This window comes from Propithecus coquereli, unplaced genomic scaffold (assembly GCF_000956105.1).
Source record: "Propithecus coquereli isolate 6110/MARCELLA unplaced genomic scaffold, Pcoq_1.0 Scaffold14, whole genome shotgun sequence".
NCBI classification, from domain to species: Eukaryota; Metazoa; Chordata; class Mammalia; order Primates; family Indriidae; genus Propithecus; species Propithecus coquereli.
Genome location: NW_012138302.1, coordinates 4,181,329 through 4,200,851, shown reverse-complemented (window position 1 = coordinate 4,200,851; position 19,523 = coordinate 4,181,329). Strand labels below are relative to the sequence as shown.

The 19,523-nt window shown below is 39.6% G+C and overlaps 1 protein-coding gene across 1 annotated transcript in view; it reads left to right on the top strand.

The window, feature by feature from the left end:
- CACHD1 (cache domain containing 1) overlaps nt 1-19,523 on the top strand; it is a 210,536-nt gene that overhangs the window by 121,740 nt on the left and 69,273 nt on the right. Inside the window, exon 4 of the mRNA XM_012639326.1 lies at nt 13,671-13,777. Coding sequence (XP_012494780.1) covers nt 13,671-13,777 — 107 coding nt within the window. The remainder of the gene's footprint in view (nt 1-13,670; nt 13,778-19,523) is intronic.

The following is a 19,523-nucleotide window of genomic DNA, read 5'->3' as shown; positions in this document are numbered from 1 at the left end:
AAAAAAAAAAAAAAAAAAAGAATATAGCTCCTTTATGCATAACATTAAGAACATATGTCCCTGAAAGCCAGCTTGCCACAGAGATGGGGTTCTACTGTGTGCTTCTGAAGCTGTTGTTTTGTCAGCAGGCCCTGCTGAGCCTTGGCTTTTACGTAAATCAATCAATAGTCTTATCTTCCACATCTCTTAATCCATTTCTCTCTTACCTTCCTCAGTTTTTTCTATAGATGCTACTGCCTGTTAGCATTTTTATTTTTTATTTTTAGTCTTTTTGTATCTCCACGTGGGGTTCAGTTCTGTTATCCTTATCTTATTGCTTGTTAATTGGCTAATCACGGTAGGAATTGTATTAAGGCATCTAGGCCGGGCTTGATGATCACAGTGATGCTCCAATGGAGCTAGAGTAAGTAAACAACTTGTTTCCAAGGCTCTCCAAAGCCAGCCACCTGGAGCTAGGAGACTTCAGCTGAATAGATCCTTCTCTTATACCCATCAAGGGAGACTTAAAAAGCTTCACTGATTCTAAAAAATGAAGAAACTCATGGAACCATTGTCAAATTGGATTCCTGCTATTTTACAGGGAGCTCTTGGAGTTGGAGCATCCACCAAAATTGATATAGTCACTGCAGAAGGCAGATAGTACTCATCTCATTGTCTAAGAACCCAAATTTAGTGAATTCCCAGCTGGCACCCACTAGAACTATAGGTTTTCGGGAGTCCTGTCTTATCACTCCACCTCTTGAGGGCATGGTGCTGCAGACAAAGCAACAAGAATAGGTTCTGATGCAAAAAACAAAGGCTCCTGGTTTAATTCTCATGAATAGCTCCCTTTATAACTCTCTGTGTAAGTCAGGGTTCTCCAGAGAGAACCAGTTGTGTGTGTGTACACATATACAAAGAGATACAGAGATATTTATTTTAAGGAATTGACTCACATAATTGTGGAATCCAAAATCTGCAGGGTTGGCTGGCAAAGTAGAGACCCAGAGAAGAGTTGCAGTTTGAGTCCAAAGGCAGTCTGCTGGGAGAATTTCTTTTTGCTTAAGGGAGGACCACGGCTGTTCTAGTAAGTCCTATAACTGATTGGATGAGGCCCCTCCCACATTATGGAGAGGGATCTACTCAAAATTTATGATTTAAATGTTAATCTCACCCAACAATATGCCTTCACAGGGACATGTAGAATAACATTTGACCACTTGTCTGCGCATGATAGCCCAGCCAAGTTGCTACATAAAGTTAACCATCATACTCCTAGAGAAAGGATAGAAAATTGGACTGCTTAACCTACTGTTGAAGTTTTTATTAAACTTCAGATTTACACTGGCGAGTACTAAATTCTCAATTCTAGAACTTTTTATTGTGTTCTCCTACACCGTGTCTCTTAAAGAAATTAATGCTTATTTTAATGAGCCAGCTGGCAAGGACTCTCAGCATTTGAGTAACTTTTTTTCCATGTAAATTGGTTGTGTATTTTGTGGCATGATATATATGTATAAATTTCTGTATTGGCATTTCAAGTTCTTTAAGTATTATTGACCTCATATGAACTAGAAGTTACTCAGAGAGTTGTTGTTAATTTTGATGATTAACATGCTGAGCCATAATGTTCAAGTTCCTGTACTAGGCTCTAGGAATTCATAGCAGATTTTAAAGACACAATTTCCATTATTAATGGACTTAGCTTCAAGTCAAGGTTTTTTGTTTGTTTTTAAACTGAACTCAAACATGAGCTTCTTTCATTTTTAAGAAGAGGCAAATCATTTTATTTTGTTTTGTTTTGTTTTATTTAGTTTATTTTTTAAATCAGTTCCATCTCTGCCACCGTAGAAAAAAAAATTAAGCATTAAAGACAGTTCTCTTTTCAGTTTAAGTTCAGTTGTGATGCAGATTATACCGTAGTAATATTAATATAATGCAACGACGACGGGGCCTCCACTCTGCCACTTTGCCATGTGATCTTGGAATGTTCATTTAACCCCTTTGTTCCTCACTTTCTCAGCCGTAAAATGAACAGTTTGAACTATACTTCAGAGACCCTTTCAACTTTCAAGATTCATTTCATTTCCCTCACACTTCTTAGAATGTTTGTTTTTTAACTGGAGCCATTTGCCATTATAGACAACTTTTCCTACTGCTCAAATGAGTAAACTCTGAATTCCACAAGGGAATTTGTTTTCACCAAGAGGAGACCCGGACTTGCCACTGTCTCGGGTTTTGGGAAAGGGAGGAGTCAGAGGCTGTTGCAGGTGACTCTGGGGAACCATAAAAGCGTTCGTGCCAGGTGCTAAGGCGTATTTGCACGGTGTGTGCTCGCTCGTCTTTCTTAGTTACTTGAGTTCAGGGACCTGTCAACATTCAGCTTTGCCTGCGATACCTTACTTGAACGGCTCCTCAATAAATATTTGCTGAAGGAGTTAGTTTGTAGTAGCAGACCTGATTTTGTCTTTAGTTTTTGAGTCTCAGTTATGATGGTACTGTCAGAACGATCGAGCTACTTTACCTCTGGCAGAAATTGAACAATATTATTAAGTACTTTTATGCCCATTCATAATATTTATTGCTTTCACCTGAACATAATTTCATTGTTATAAGCTCTGATATGAAACTTGCTTGATGTTGACTTAGTTATCTCTGTTATCAGTTACATTTAATAATTTTGTTACATATATAGTGAATTTAAAAATACACATTTCCAAATACCTATGTATATGTCATTTTCAACTTGTCTGTACCATGTTCAAGGGAGTTAATGTGCAGGACATTGTGCTAGATACTGTCTGACCGACAAAGATGACTAACACAGTGTGTACCTTCAGGAGCTCATCGGACACATGTAGGGAAAGCTAAGGCAAATTGTGGCAAGTGTCATGAAGGAAATCCAAAGACTCTTTTGGAGGAGAAATATTATGAACAGAAGCCTCTGAACACTCAGGCTGGGCGGAAAAGTGATAATCAAGGCCTTGAAGAGTAGAACTGCTGCAGAGGGTAGCTCTGGGGAAAGAACGCTTCAGACCAGAAGACAGCAAGCATCCATAAAGCAACTGAGTATGGTGAGGTGGAAGGCCCAACTGGAGCGATGGATGAGGGGTATACTGTGGTGGGTGCAAAATGTTAGGTTGGCTGGACAAATTTCTCTCTGTAAGCAGTAAGTTTTTAAGCAAGGAAAGGCTGAGATGAGATCTGTGATTAGGGCAAATTAATTAGTTGACAAGCAAATAAATTGTGGTAGAAAGGCAAGTTGCTTGTCAAGTTGGGCCAATTCAATAATGACAGAGAAAAGTAATGACACTTTAAGGGACAATCGTAGGAAAGCAAAAGACAGCTAGGGTGATAGTGAGTTATATAGAATTTCAAAACCAGGGGGTATAGACCATGTAGAATCTGGTAACTAGGTTTTATTGGCGGTTTGGGGGAGGGGGAAGATTCTAAAAGATGGTTCTAAATTTTAAATTGAGCATCTTAGAGGATGGGAATCTATTAATGAAGGAATGAAAATAAGAGCAAAAGAAGATTTTTAAGAGGAGCATGATGCATTCAGGGTGAACATGCAGATTTGGATTTTGAGTTGCATGTTGGTCATTCTTGGGAGGGATCTGGCAAGCAGGTGAGATGAACCTGTAGTATCATCTTATTTTCATCCCACAAATATTTTACCCCCATAAACACAGTTAGGAGATGCATGGCAATTCGGGAGAAGGGAGAAATTGGAATGCCTAGTTTTAATGTTGTATTAATGCACAGTTTTGTATAAAATGATATTTCTAGACATAACAGCTGACCCACATGTAGGCAACTCCTATTTTTTTTCCTAGCCCTATTTTAAGGTATTACACATGACAGATATGATGTAAAATGTTTAACACTGTTACTTTTTATTTCTTCTTATTACTGGTCCTATAAGAAATAAAACATTGTAACTTAGCTAGGTACTTTTGTGCTTGTAACTCGTGTTCTTTTGTTATCTGTGTCACAGGGTCAAATGTGACAAGGTTGGTTCTCCGCAACTGAGTTTAATTTTACTGCAGGTCTTTTTCTTTCCCCAGTAAGACACATTCCGTGTTTTTACCCTCAAAGTACTATGGCAAATCTTAGTCTTTCAAGTCATTCTTACTGCCTTATCTCACACATCCATCTCCAGACCCTTTAGAAATTACTATTACCTGCAGGCAGACTAAATGTTACAGATACAGTCTTTACGGATATTAGTACCAGAAGGACTTGAGCTGAGCTCAAAATTCAACAAAGATTTGCAGATCGCTTTGCATTCATGAAAACTTAGTTAAATTATTTAACTTACATAAACGAGTTTCATGTGTTTTTACTTCAGTAAAGTACTTTCTTAAGCTTTTATTTCTATAAACATTATCTTACCTATATTACATTCTTCCTGTGGTCCTCTGAACAACTCAGTAGTGTAGGAACTATCTCTGCCCACCCCAATTTTACAGAGGAAATAGGCTTAGAGAGGTTGTGGCAGGACTTTTAGGGGAGCTCGGTTTGGAATCTAGGTTTCCCGATTCCAAATGATTTTTTTCTTTTCATGATACTGGGACCAGTGATAAAGTTGGACCAGTGGTAAAATTGGAATGGCTTATCTGCCAAGTGACATGCTGAACTATGTGTTCCTCCCTAGAATTTCACTTGAGGCTTCTATATATGACCCTCTGAAGTTTCTAAATGGACGGAATGCGAAGCTCCCATAGTCTGCTCGCTTTGCTTCTCAGTCTAAAACCACGTTCCTGCAGCAGTTTGTGTCATTTCCCTGTGTGTGTATGTAGATGGGTGTCTGTATCTTTAGGACTATTCACGAGCACCCTCACAGCAGAAAGCACCCGCATTTGGATCTGCAGAGGATTCAGCTTTCTGGATTTTCCTGTGTGACCTTCACAGAAGGAAGAATGGGAAACCTGCCTCACTGCCTACAATATTGAATTTCACCAGCTGCCTTTTATGAATTTTAGGTAGAGTTGGTTTTGTGATTTTCTTTCTTTTTAAAATCTGGTCTCTAAAAAGAAACTAGCTAATGGACTCCACCAGCTTTAAGAAATAGACCCTGTCTTAGCTGAAAACCAGGAACCTTCCCTTTTAGATTTCTGTGAGTTTTATTGTGCAAAAAATAGCAAAGCATTTTCAAAGAAAGCCAAGATTTAAAAATCTTTCTGTCTATAATCTCTTCCTGGGGACTCGACTTATCTGGTACAATGAAGTCCATATCAATCCTCATACTCATACTTTATTAGCTTTTTAATATTGGGTTAGTAATTCCTTTTGCAGCCACATCAGCCATAGGTATTCTGCATCTTTTGCCTTCCGTTTCTATTATAGAACAGGGAGATTTGGGCAGGACTCTTCCTTCCTCAGTGCATGTGTGCCTGAGAAACGGAACCAGTTCATCTCCAAGGTCATCTGCTAACTCTGAGTTCTTAGTGCTTCTCTTTGATGTCTGCGTCATACCACTCACAGTTGTCTGTTATTTACTAAAAACTCAGTGTGTGAGGGAAGAGAACACACCCAGTTTACAATCCTTGGTCTCTAGTCCCGGGAAGTCTCAGGCTCTTACGTTTTCTACATTTATTCATTCAGCAGACAAGTTTCACTATTCACAAGTAAACTCTGGCTGAGGCCCTGGGGATAAACAAACATAGGAAAGGATCACTCCTTTTGTGTCTTCCAAGCAAGGAGGAAGATTATATAAATAAGTAACCATCAAGTCCGTTAAGTCCTTATTAGTGTTCAAATGGCAGGATGGACAAGGGTGCCATGGAATGGCACAAAGGCAACCTGTGGATCCCACCAGGTCTCTGTCCCTTGCCTGTTTTTTCTTTATTTTTCCAGATACCCTTCTTTCTCTTCATGCTCCCACGCCATCCTGGTGATGAGGAAAGTAAGGATAAAAGTTTAATGTGGTTGTGGACCAATTTCCAGTTCCTCCTAGATGTCACCGGTGCAGTTCTCCAAGCTGTTGTGAGAAAGCAGTTTAAACGATAGTGCCAGCTGTTTGAATATGGAAGCGAGACACAGGATCCCAGTAGGGCCCCCTCTTGCCTGCTGTTCTAGGGAAGTGGTGAAAAAGAAATATGGTTGGTCTGTATGATACTTAGGAGACAGTTTATTGCTCTGAAAGCCTTACCTTCCAAGGGCATTTGAAACCAGCCCTTGTTTCCAGTCTGGCTGAGTTGCTGAACCCTGAAGGTTTAATCCTTATTACTGATAAGAACAAAAAGAATGTGACTTATCACTCCAATCTCTGCAGAAATGGAAGGAAAAACCATTTCTCGGAACATGATTACACGTGATTTGACAGCTTTTCAGTTTGCCTGTTAATTTAGGTGTTTGAATAAGTAAACACGGGGAGTGGGGGTTCGAGTATCATTTACTTTATAAATGTGATAGTTCCTTTTTGAAGTGATCCTGCTCTTGCCCTTTTCCTCCACCATTCAAACAGAGTTTAAATATTTGCCAGTGCAGATGTTTGATTTTTATCTTAGCTCTTTCTTTGCTTAACTTTATTCTCCTGGGTGGTTAAGTGGAAGATAAGGAGGTTCTTGTTTAATTCTTTTCAACTGGTGTTGCTCAAATATTTGGAGAGCGGACACCTCTCAGAAAGAACGAGCAGGAACCTCTCTGCATGGAGGTGAAGGGAAATGCCTCCATGTCATAGCACAGTAAACCAGATACTGTTAGACTGTGGCTAGGGCCCAGGGGTCTGGTAGGCAAGGTGTTTCTCAGTGCCCAGAACCTTCCTTTAAAGGCTTCTGCAGCTACTGGTGAAGAAGGGTTTTGGCCTCTGCTTCCCACAAAAAAAGTGTACTGTTCTTAAAAACAGAACTTCGTAGTTCAACTCCTTTGGAAGCCTCTCAGCATTTGTTACACACTCACCTCTGATACCAAGTTTTGCTTTCAGAAGAAAGGGTATTTTTTTTTTTTTTTTTTTTTTTACCATTTTCACTTGTCTCAGCATTTTAGCAGTGATTAAAAACAAGCAAACAAGGAAAAAATATTCCCTATCCCCTTAGCTGTCATTACATTGGCTTTGTGAACAGACTCAACGATCAGTTTAAGCCTTGCTCTTCTGAGAAATCCACAGGGATTTGCTTTTTAAAATCGTTACCTTAAAAATGCATTCATGAGCAATACCGCATTTCACCACCACCCTTGGAACCGACAGTGTGGGTGTGGTTTTTGTGGCTGTGTGATAAACTGGGCAGACTTCTCTGGAAATGTTGAGGAAAACCCAGGTTTATGAGTGATTTGCCTGGCAAATCACCTTCCCTAGGAAATTTAAACAAAGACCAAGAAAGGAAGTAAACCCCAACTGGGGTGTGTGTGTGTGTGTGTGTGTCTCTCTCTCTCCCCTTTATATCTTTTTCTTTCTAAACCGGGACTCCATGGAAAAGTTGATTTACACTGTGAATCGAGGCTGAATGAAATCCAATTGGAACTCACTTGAACACTGTTTTGATGTAAGATTCAAAGCTTCTGCAAATTTATTTTATCTTCTACATTTGCTGATCTCCTGCTTGTAAATCCTGTTGAAGGAGAATAAAAATGACTGCAGCCTGATGGGAATTAAATGTCTGAAGTTCAAAGCAGTTTGCACATCAGAGCAAACGTCAATCAAATGAACATCTTGCAAGCCAGGCAGGGAGTGAATTTCTCCATGGGGAAGAGATCAAAGTGGGAGTCACAGTTCTGTTTTCTCCCTCGGGATGCAGTTTCGATCAGTTGTTCATGAAAGTAAATCCAGAAGGAAGGTTTTTTTTTTTTTTTTTTTAACGTAAGGGGGTAGGAGAGAGGGAGTTATTTCTCTTGAAATGGAATTTCAGGCACTGGTCTTATCTTATGAAAATAAGTATAGGAAGCAGTTATAATCCAGTATCTCTTTTTTAAAGTCAGGTTCTAACGAAGATTTAGACAGGATTTTTCTATTATTATTACTAACTTTTTTAAAGCGCAAGTGTAAAAATGAAGCAAAACCAAACCTCTTGAGTTACCCACTTGTTTTATATGAAAAATCTATGATTTTACCAGTTCTTGACCTTTCTATAAACCTGAAATTTTATAAATGTGACTGGCTGCTAATGTACTTCTCAATGAAAGATCTTTTAGATAACCCTTAAGAATAACTGACATGTTTTTATAAAGCATCTTTTTTTTTTTTTTTTTTTTTGAGACAGAGTCTCACTGTGTTGCCCAGGCTAGAATGCCGTGGCGTCAGCCTAGCTCACAGCAACCTCAAACTCCTGGGCTCAAGCTATCCTTCTGCTTCAGCCTCCCGAGTAGCTGGGACTACAGGCGTGCGCCACCATGCCCGGTTAATTTTTTCTATGTATTTTTAGTTGTCTGATTAATTTCTTTCTATTTTTAGTAGAGATGGGGTCTTGCTCTTGCTCAGGCTGGTTTTGAACTCCTGAGCTCAAACAATCCGCCCGCCTTGGCCTCCCAGAGAGCTAGGATTACAGGTGTGAGCCACCACGCCCAGCCTTTATAAAGCATCTTAAGCATGAATTTTATATTTCTCACAGTGTACAAATCAGGGTGAATAGCATGTTTCTTTATATAAATCACTTTTTCTCAAAGGTTCACGTGCATAAAGTGCATTCCTGTCTTTGGCAAGACAGTCATTCCTCTGGGGCTGAGAGGTAGCTGGTGTAACAAGGAGTATGGAGTCCAGAAAAAGAAGCAGGCATTAGTGTGTGTGAGTGAAGGATGGCGAGACAATCACCCTTCACTTGTGTTTCTAGTAGTTACTTCTAGCCTAGCCAGCCCGCCAGCCCTAGACACACTGTTCTTCCTGTATCTCTTAAGCCCTTTATCAACACCTGCCTCCTTATCTAACTGGCACATCAGTGGCATAGGTAGTGAGAAAAGCAGCAGAGGGAGATTTATTTCTAGGCTTTTCATGTTATAGTAACTTGGCCGGTGAGTGCATGCTCTGTGGCTGAGATTATCACATGTGAGGGAACTCGAGGCCATTGAGACTCTCGTGAAATACAGTAGCTGTTTAGTGAATATTATTGAATAAAATGCCCAGAGCTTTCTAGTTACTTAGCTCTTTGCCCTTTCTCATTACACAGTCAACCAATTAGAATTTTTGGAATACTGTACCTCCCCAGCAATGTGCTAGACCTGAGAGACAAGTATAAACCCTCAAGTAACTTACAGTTCCATTGGGAGAAGCTAAGATTTCTCAAGTAGAGGAAAGGTTTTAGAGAGACTCGAGACTCTAAGAGCTGCATAGGAGGGTTTAGTCAGTAGGGACTCCATAACATACAATTTATTTGGTACATGGGGAAGCCAAAATAAGTAAGATAATGTGTTCAGTATTTATAATCTTATTTTGAAATTTTTTTATTGATGCTACAGCATGCTATTTTTAACATGTAAATTGGGTTTCCTCCCTAAGTTATATGTTGAAAACTAATCACCGATGTAATCATATTAGGAGGAGGGGCTTTTGGAAGTGATGAGATCATGAGGGAGAAGAGCCCTCATGAAAGGCAGCAGAGCCCTTGCAGCAGAGGCCCCCGACAGCTGCTTCGCCCCTTGTACTGAGGACACAGTGAGAAGGCTCCACCTGGGAACCAGAAGCTGGGCCCTCACCAGGCACCGAATCTGCCAGTGCCTTGGTCATGGACTTCCCAGCTTCCAGAACTGTGAAAAATAAATTTCTGTTGTTTATGAGCCACCTAGTGTTTATGGTAATTTGTTATAGAAGCCCAAAAGGACTAAGACAATCGATTAGTGTTTTGTTAATATAAGTAGAATCTTTAAAAATATATATGTATCTAATGGCTATGGCTATAATACTGTGTTAAGTTCAATTATAAAACAATATAAAAATAGGAAAAAGACACAGGCATATAATAATAATTAAGAAGCAGAACATCATTAGTCAGTTCAGAGGAGGAAGGATTCAACAAAGGCTGGGACTGACAGGAGAAATTTAAGACAGGAAGTTTGGTTAGAAGTATAGGATGGCAGGTAGTAGGAAGAGATGGTTGGGTAAATTATTGATGACAAGTACTATGTCATGAAACTTTTGTGACTAGCAAATGTTTACCAAGCACCTACTTTTGTTAATGAGTCACTTTCATTTTTATTATTATAAAAATGTTTTCTTTAATGCTCTTAGAGTTGATCTTCAATAAAGGAAGTAAAACAGCCTATGATAATAGTTCCCCAATCTCCCCGGTCCCCAGGAGCCAGCTTTCATTTCAGGGAGGCCCAAAAAATCTGTGCATCGTCATCACTGGCCCTCAGCCTTCTCAAGGGATGGGGCTGAAGGCAGAGGGGCTGGCTGCAGAGGCTCCATCAGGGGAACAGGGGCTCTCTCCAGGCTTGCTTGTTTCCCAGGAGGATTTCTCAGTGACCCTCTTCAATTGCCCCTTTCAGCAAGTTCTTCTCTGTATGTCACTTAAGCAGAGAGGTGTGTGGCTCAGCTCTGGAAAGGAGTTGGGTGATAGATTCAAGACTCTCTTAGGTCCCTGATTTGCTATGTGATCCTTCGTGTCATTTTTCTCAACTGTGAAATATGTAGGTAAAAGGCTGAATAATTTGTACAGCGAAGTTCAGATGTGAGCTACAGATATGTCTAAGAACTACTCTGTTCTCTTGATCCAAATCAATGATCTAAATCAAATCTGAAGACTCTTCTGTCCTTGGTCTCTTTGAAGCATCCTGGGAAGTACCTGTGCTCATGCAGAAAGCCATTCTACTACTTTTTTCCACAAGAATCTGCATAGCAAATTTGGAAGTCTTCTCATTCCTCTAGAGCCTGTCAAAGTCAGATTCCTGGGCCTTACTGCAAACTCACTAAATCAAACTCTCCATGGGTGGATCCCAGGAATTTGCATTCCAACATGCATCCCAGGTGACTCTGATATAGCTAGACTTTCAGTATTTAGGAATCATTCATCTGAGCCATGGTCCTCACTTGCTAAGACTTCTGGAGCCTTCGGGGAGCCCAGAACAGGGATCGGCACTGTGGATGCTCATGAGAGACTAGTTAATATGAGCACCTGCTCTTGACAAGAACAGTGCTAAGTATCAAATATCCAGAGGTGAACAACACCAACAAGACGTGATGCCTGCCCTCATAGGACTGTTGTCTGTTATTCACGGAGCCTGCTCCATAGAAACCCAGCCATAAAAACACACAAACAGAAATGTAAATGTAAAACTATAGCAGACACCTAGAGAGACTATAGAGGCATTTGACACAGACTTGGGAAATCATCCACAATCAGGATAGGCCCTTCTGAGGAAATGATACATAAACAGAGAGACCTGGGCCGGGCGCAATGGCTCACGCCTGTAATCCTAGCTCTTTGGGAGGCCAAGGCAGGTGGATTGTTTGAGCTCAGGAGTTCGAAACCAGCCTGAGCAAGAGCGAGACCCCATCTGCACTAAAAATAGAAAGAAATTAATCGGACAACTAAAAATACATAGAAAAAATCAGCCAGACATGGTGGCGTATGCCTGTAGTCCCAGCTACTCGGGAGGCTGAGGCAGAAGGATCGCTTGAGCCCAGGAGTTTGAGGTTACTGTGAGCTGGGCTGACACCACGGCACTCTAGCCCGGGCAACACAGTGAGACTCTGTCTCAAAAAAAAAAAAAAACAGAGAGACCTGAAGGATGACTAGGCAGTTATTTAGGAGAACCTTCTAGACTTCCATTGTCCAATATGGTAGCCACTATTCCTTGACTATTTACACTTAAGTGAAGACTAAATAAAATGGAAAATGTGGTATCTTGGTTATGCTAGCCACATTTCAAATGCTTAGTAGCCACATGTGACTACCACATCGGACAGTGCAAAAATAATACATTTTCATCATCTCAGAGAATTCTCTCGGACTGCCCTGGTCTAGACCGGGGTGGTGAAACAAGTCTGGCCCATCATCTATTTTTGAAAATTAAGTTTTCATTAGAATACAGCCATACTCAATCTTTTAAATATTCTTGGTAGCTTCTTTGGCACTACAATTGCAGAGAAGCAACAATGGCAGAGTAGTTGCAACAGACCTTATAGCCCACAAAGCCTAAAATACTATTATCTGGCCTTTGATAAAAAAAAAAAAAAAATGTGAGGAAACGGACTTAGTGTGACTAGCTAAAGCTTGGAGAAAAGTGAGATTATAGTGATGGTGCTTTTGCCAGTGTGCATCCAGGCGGCTGCTACTGTATTAATTAATCTCTTTTCTCTCCACCTGTGGCTTCTAAGGCAGCAGTCTTCTCATCTAGACAAACTGGAGCGGGTCCAAGGGACAGCAACCACATTGATAAAGCAACTGTGTCCTTTGAGGCATAGTTGATATTGTCAATGTAACTCTGTATTGGGTTAGAGCCTGGACTAAAGGTCTCTCAAAATCCAGTTACCTCCTTCTTTGAGATAATATAGAATAGAGCAAGACTGTTTAACTTTTGCTGTTTAAACGGCACACCATGTGAAAACCTACCTAGTCGCCTTGTTTATCCAATCACTTCCATTTAATTGTTCTTATATATTATGTGATGTGATCAACAGATAATCAAAGTTCATGTGAATAATCAAATGGATCTTGATTTTTAGGGACATTTCTCCTAGCTTATAGCTTCTCTTCCTATGTTAATGGAATTGCATTAATGGCACCTGGGGCATGCATTTTAACAAGTTGTTTAAAACCTAATTTCAGGTTGCATTTATTTGGAGATCTCTTAGAAACTTCATGAGTCTTCTCAGTTATTTAAAATCCTAAATAGGTTACTTTGAAGTTCAAGAGCTTCTCTCTTGTTACTTCTGGATTAAATTCACTTAAGAATACTCTTAATGACTCTATGAAAGTAAGTTAACACATTTTCCTATTATATTCTTTCAGATTGTTGTTCACTCTAGCAAACGCATCATTGATTCCACTAATATTTAATATTTATTGATCAGCTACTAGCCAGAATACTAGCAGTGTTCTAGCTCTAGCACCAGCATCACACTATCACTGGAAATGAGGAAAGACTTTAGCCTTATTTAAATTACAACCTACCAGGTACAAGCTATGTGTCATGTACTATGAGAGGAAATTTCATACACTATTTCTAATCTTTTGACAGCTTTGGAAAATAAGTTTTATTATCTCTTTTTTTTTTTCAGATAAGAAAACTGAAGCTCAGAAAGATTGAATAATTTTCCCAGGGTCACACATTTAATAATGACAGAGCAGGGTTTCAAATCCGGATCATTTCTACTCCATAGCTACTCTTTCTCCTTTACTACTGTCTATTTTTGTCCTTGGTCTTTGGTTTTCAAATAGGATAATGTAAAGAATTCTGTTTCATACATAACATCAGAGCTCAAGTCTTAATTTTTGTAATTCTAGTCTGAATTTTGCCACCTATTTTCTGTAGGATTTTACCGGTAGTAATGACTCAAGTTCATTGGTGGGAAAAGTTAATTCAAAGAATGGTTGCTTTTTTAATCTTCTTGGAATTGAACTGGATTTCTAAAACCTTCTGGATGCAGGTATTTTTCCCCCACATACACAGTTCTGAAGTGATTTTTGTGAATATTTAAACCTAAATCACAATTTTACTGTTTATGGGCTGACCTATTTTGTACACAGTATGAATTATAATTTTTGTTGGTTGGTTTTTCTGAATTGAATAAATAATTACTAATTCTCTTGTTTCAGATTCGATGGGAACTTTAATACCAATGTATCCAGAACAATTAGTTGTGATCGACTTTCTACTACTGTTAATAGCAGGGCCTTTAATCCAGGACGAGACTTAAATTCAGGTCAGTAATCTGTTGCTTTTGTAAAGATGAACTATATTCCACCACATTCAAGTTGAATAAATGTATTGCTTCAAATATATTGCTGCTTTAAGTTTTAAGGAAAAATATTATATACTTAAAATTGGGTATTTCTTGCTGGAAAGTTAACACTCAAAAGAGAGAAAGGAAGAAAAAATATCAAGCTGACATGTATTAAGCTTCTACTAACTATGTAGCTATATATAATTTATATATACGGCACATGCCAAGTACCTTGCTAGGCTCTTTAATCCATTATCTCACTTCTTCTGAGTTTTACATTTGTTATTTTAAAGTCCTGTTATCTTTGCAAGAGGAGATGAATTTCATTTGCATTCCCTATTTATAATTTTTAAACTGTTTTTGGGTTTTCCAGAAGAATAATGTGAGGGCTTTTCTATTAATAAAGTTCATGTAATATTGAGATTGGACTTTCTTCCTGGTCTCATTGGAACTCAGTTATAGGCAGTGGTAATAACAATGAGGTACCTGTGTTTATATAGCTATTTATAGCTCCAAAGTGACATGGTGTCTTTGCTTTCTTGCCCCAGAGTCCCACTCCATATTTGTTCCCCTTTTTGTCTTATGTACACCTGTTGATTGATGAACCTCAGATCCTAGAGGCTTCACCTTTGGAGAGCCGGAAGGAACTTTAGAAACCACACCATCCTCAATCTTCAGATTTTACCAAGAAAGAATCCAAGGCTCAGGAAACACCTAAGGCATCCCTTATTGCTGGAAAGACAAAGGATCCTTAAACATGAAGAACTGTATTTCCCAAATTCCAGGTCTCCTTGTAGACATGTAAAACCCAAGAGAGAAGCCAGAGAATCAGAATATTTAGTATTAGGGCCCCATTCAGTTTCAGTTTTGGGGGAGAAATTGTAGTCTTTGGGAATTATAAACACAAGGGTCTGGAAAGAACAAGCTATAAGTTTTATGTTTCTTAGGGATAATAAAACTATAGTTACTAGATGAATAGGCCAACCTAAATCTGCCAGGTATATATTATCTGGGCCAATATATAATGAATTCAGTTATTTTTTTCTTGGTCAGATAATTTGGAAGTCTCTGGAGTAGGTGGGGTTTACTACTAGAAAGGAGGCTAAATGAAAATATTTTTTATTAAAAAAATAGCAGAAGAAAGTAGATAAGGGCATGGAATGGGCAGAGAAAATTAGTTGTGGAAGATTCCACAGCTGGCACAGGGAACAAACCCGGAACTAGAGCCTCTGGGTTTCCAGATTTGGTTCTTTCCCTAAAAAATGCTCAGTAACACAAGAGATGTTGCTGGGTCTGAAGACTTGAGGTTGAAATAGTAATCATTGAATAGGATCAGATTTAAACATGTTCTAAAACCATGATGTAATCCAACATTGCATATAGTTAAAATTTGTACAATTCGTGTTAAGTTGTGGGATATCTATTTGAGTTAATTTTTTAAAAATCAGTGCATTATTTATTTATATAAGATCTAGAAGGATCCACCCATAAATGTTAGTATTTATCTTTTAGTGATGGAAGAATGGGATATTTTTACTTTCTTATTAATTTTCTTAATTTTAAATTAAGCATTCATTGCTTTCATGCTCAGGGGAAAATAAAAGAGAATTATAGACTACTTTCAAGTCCATTTTCTCTCCTTTCTGGTAGAGAGTACCTTTCCTAACACATCTCTAGCATGAAGCTCCATTACCCTCCTGGCTGTGTGATGGGGACAGCAACAAAGGGCAGGCTGGGGCAGACTGAGAGTGGTGTGTGCTCACCTGGGGTCCAGAATGACACCCCCTTGCGGGATCATCCACCTCAGTGGGTCGGACCTGGAGGATCTGGAAGCTGCTGCAGCCAGGGCCCCGCCCTCATTGCCTTGTTTTATGTCTGTTCATAGTCTCTGAAAATGAGCATAGTGTTGGGATCTAGCTTCATCATTCAAAGTAGTAGTAGTATTATGCCTTTTTCTTAATGAATACGGAAGCCACTCTTCCAGGCCATAACCCGGAAGAATGGCGTCCTGCCTACTAGGAAGGAATAGTTACAACTAGAAGTCATTCAATAAATATTTATTCGATATCTTCTTCATGGTAAATACTCTCCTTGGTACTAGGTCAAGAGCTGAAAACAAAACAAAGAGCTTATGATCTGGATCTGGGAGACCTAGATTTTAAGCGAATAACATGTGAGATGATGATGAGTGCTATCAAGGAAAAGTCACCTGGGAGTGTGGGGGAGGAGAAGGAGACTTACTATTCTGTCTAAGGGCTCCAGGCTGAGGTCCGAATAGGTGTGGTTGTAAACACTGAGAGTGACTGGCAGCAGTGTATCCCAGGCAGAGGCCTTGAGTTGGGAGAAATGTTTGGTGTGCTCAGAAACTGCAAGAAGGCCACCGTAGCTCTGGTGGAGTGAACAACAGGGGAGAGCAAATTAGGCCAGAAAGGCAGTCGGGGGCAGAGGCTCCAAGAGCCTTACTTTACCGGCCGTTACAAGGACTTTAGTGTTTGCTCTGAATGAGATGGAAGAACATGGGGGGGTTATATGCAGGGAAGTGACATGATTTGACTTAGGTTAAAAGGCTTGCCAGCCACTGTGGCAAGAGTAGTCTGGACAAGGCAAAGGTGGAAGCAAGGGAGACTATTTAGGAAGTCATTGCAAAATGCAGGCGGCAGATGATGATGGCGTTAATAGTGCAGTCACGGTGGAGGTGGTGAGTGGTGGTTGAATGCTGAACGCGTTCTGAAGGTAGAACCAACAGGATTTGCCGATTAATTGCACGGTGGGAGGTGTGTGTGTTGGGGGATGGTGTTTGAATAAGAGAAGATTTCAAAAAGACTTGCAGGATACTTGGCTGCACAAGGGGAAGGACAGAGTTGCCCTTCACTGTGACGAGAGAAGAGCAGGTTTGTGTGGGAGACGGGAGTCAACAGTTGGAGTTTGTAAAAGTTAGGTTTGAGCTGCTTTTTTGATACCTGAGTAGAAAGGCCTCATAGGCAGTTGGATAAACAAGTCTGGAGCCCAGGGAAGGGATAGAGATATCGATTAGAGATTCACTGTATATAAATAGTACTTAAATCATGAGACTCATTAAGATCACATAGCAAGTGCTGTGGGTAGACAAGAGAAGAGCTCAGAGACTGAGTCTTGGGGGACTTAGGGGACACTGAGATGAAGAGGAAGCTGAGAAGGAGCATCGGTCTGGTAGAGAGAGAACTAAGAGGGCCGTCTCTCTGAAGCCAAGTGAGGAAAATGTTTCAACGGAAAGGTAGAGATCAACTCTGTCAAGTATGATGAAGGTCTAGAAAGGCAACCATAGGATTTAGCAGCGTAGAGGTTATTGGTGAGCTTGACAAGGGTTGTTTGGTGCAATAACAGCAGGAAAGGCTGATCCTAGAGGGTCCGAGACTGGAGGAGGGGAGTTGGAGGCAATAAGCACATGAACTCTTGAGGTTTGCTTGAAGGAAAGCTGGCAGGCCATATGGGGCCAAGAAGATATTTTTACGTTGAGAAAAATTACATCAAGTTTATGTGCCAAAGGGAATGATCCAGTAGAGAAAGGCTAATGACGCAGGAGTAAGGGGAAAAGATTGCAAGAGGTTTTTCCTTGATTAGGTAAGAGATGATGGCATCACAAGGAGAGAATTTAGAAGCACAGAGAGTTTGTTCATAGTAAGAGGAAGGGAGGAAGAATATGTAGATACAGATTCCCCCTGAGATGATAGCTGTGAACTTGAGGATACTCCCTTCTTAGTGATTCTGTTTTCTCAGAGGACTAAAAAGCAAGCTCATCAGCTAGGAGTGAGGACTAGGGAAGAAGCATTAAAGACCCATTAGTTGTTGTAAGTTTACCTTTTGTTACTGAGGTTTTAGAGTAAAACTCAGCTGCACAAATAATCAGGAATCCCAAGAAAATGCTGATTTATCTCAGTGTTTATTTGTTAAGGGAGAGATAGTTAAGATAGTTTGAAAAGTCAGGGAGTAGGAAGGGCAGAGGTAAATAGAATATAGCTAAAGATCAGATCTTGAATTTTGATATTTCTGAGAGCAGTCTCAAGTATAACCTACTACATAACAAGAGTTGTTCTCAGCAAGGTTGACACAGCTAGATTTACAAGCAGATTTTGACAATATTCAGGTATTTAAGAACTGACTTGCTTGCATTTGAAGTTCTGCGATATTCTACTAGGCGGTGGCTACATCCCAAAGTCCACATACTTGAGCAGTCATTTGTAATATGAGAGGAGTGGGATATGGTGAAGGGTGACCTCAGAGTCCCCCCTTTTCCTCCTGTACAGCTCATGCCCCCTTTTCAGAGCAGAATTAATGTACTCTGTAGTTATCACATGATATTTACATCTGTAAGATGTCCAGCCTCAGGCTCCTTCAGACTGTATATAATCCATCACTGGGCCCCTAATTGATAGCACAGTTTCAGATTGCCTTTCAGACTACCTGGGAACAGACTCGCATAAATTATAAACCATTCTTAGCTTCATTTATCCAAAACTAGGTCACGTGTCCATTCATCCAACACACATGTGTATTCTTTTTCTTATACCACTCCTGCCAGACCCCTACTTTCTAAATTGACTCCTTGTCCCTGATTCTATTCAAATAACTGAAGTTTGACAGTACATGTGTTAGATTACGGTGCTGGTAATGTTTTGCTCAGGTTCTTTCCTGCTTTTATCCCTAGTTTCTCATTCTCTTTTTTTTTTCTTTTAAATTCCTGCTGAGCTATTTTCTTGTGCATGGCCTGATCCCTAAAGAGAGTTTATTTGAAGAGTCCAAAGAAAGTTGCCTCTTGCTCTCTTGAGTTATGCAATTGAGGTGAGAGTGGAAGTAGGAGTTAGTCTCTCTTGCTGAAAGAAAAAGTGTCTGGACTTTCTTTATTGTATTTGATTGAAAGAGCATTTGAAGTTGCAAACTTCGATCTTGGTAACGTTATAGTCTTCATTGAAAAACAGGATTCATGGGGTGTAGGGAGCATTCATAAGTCATGTTACAGAGGTAAAGGCTGCAGGATGTACAGGTGGGCCTTAGAGGCCACAGACCATTCTGCTGATTTCAGTAGCTTCATCACCTTCTTCTATGAGTGACAGTGATTGGCTGTGTGCTGTAGGCTTTTCTCTTTCCTTTAAAATGCCATGAAAATTATCTGTGCAATACGCATTAGCAAAATTCTCCTAGTAACAATGCAATGAAAAAGCTGCATTCTACCTAAAATAAGAAAAATCAGTCAAACTGGATATTTCTCGTTTCTTTTTATGCCCAATTACCCCAGCTTCGTGATTACATTAGTGTCATAAAAGATGTGGTTGTTATTTATATAACATCTAAAAACTATTTAGTCACTTAGAAATTGAGATGCTTGAGCTTATGTGATTCAGTTTATATTCATATATATCTGCATATTTACATGTATATGCTCACACACAAAGTTAAGTTAAACAGACAGAAGATCTTTTTCTTTACCCTGAATTCCCCTTCAAGCTCTATTCCTATACTGCAAGCTACTTCAAAGTTTGGTCTTACAGTTTCTCATAACAACCCTATCACACTGATTTCAGAAGATTTTCTTAGCCATATATTGGCATGTTATGTATATATGCATACATACACACTCTTATACTACATGTGATCTTAATGAGTAGTTTTTTTTAACTTAACAGATGTATCCTGAATATTCTTATGCATATATATAAGTAAGTGTACTTCTATATCATTGTGGTAATGA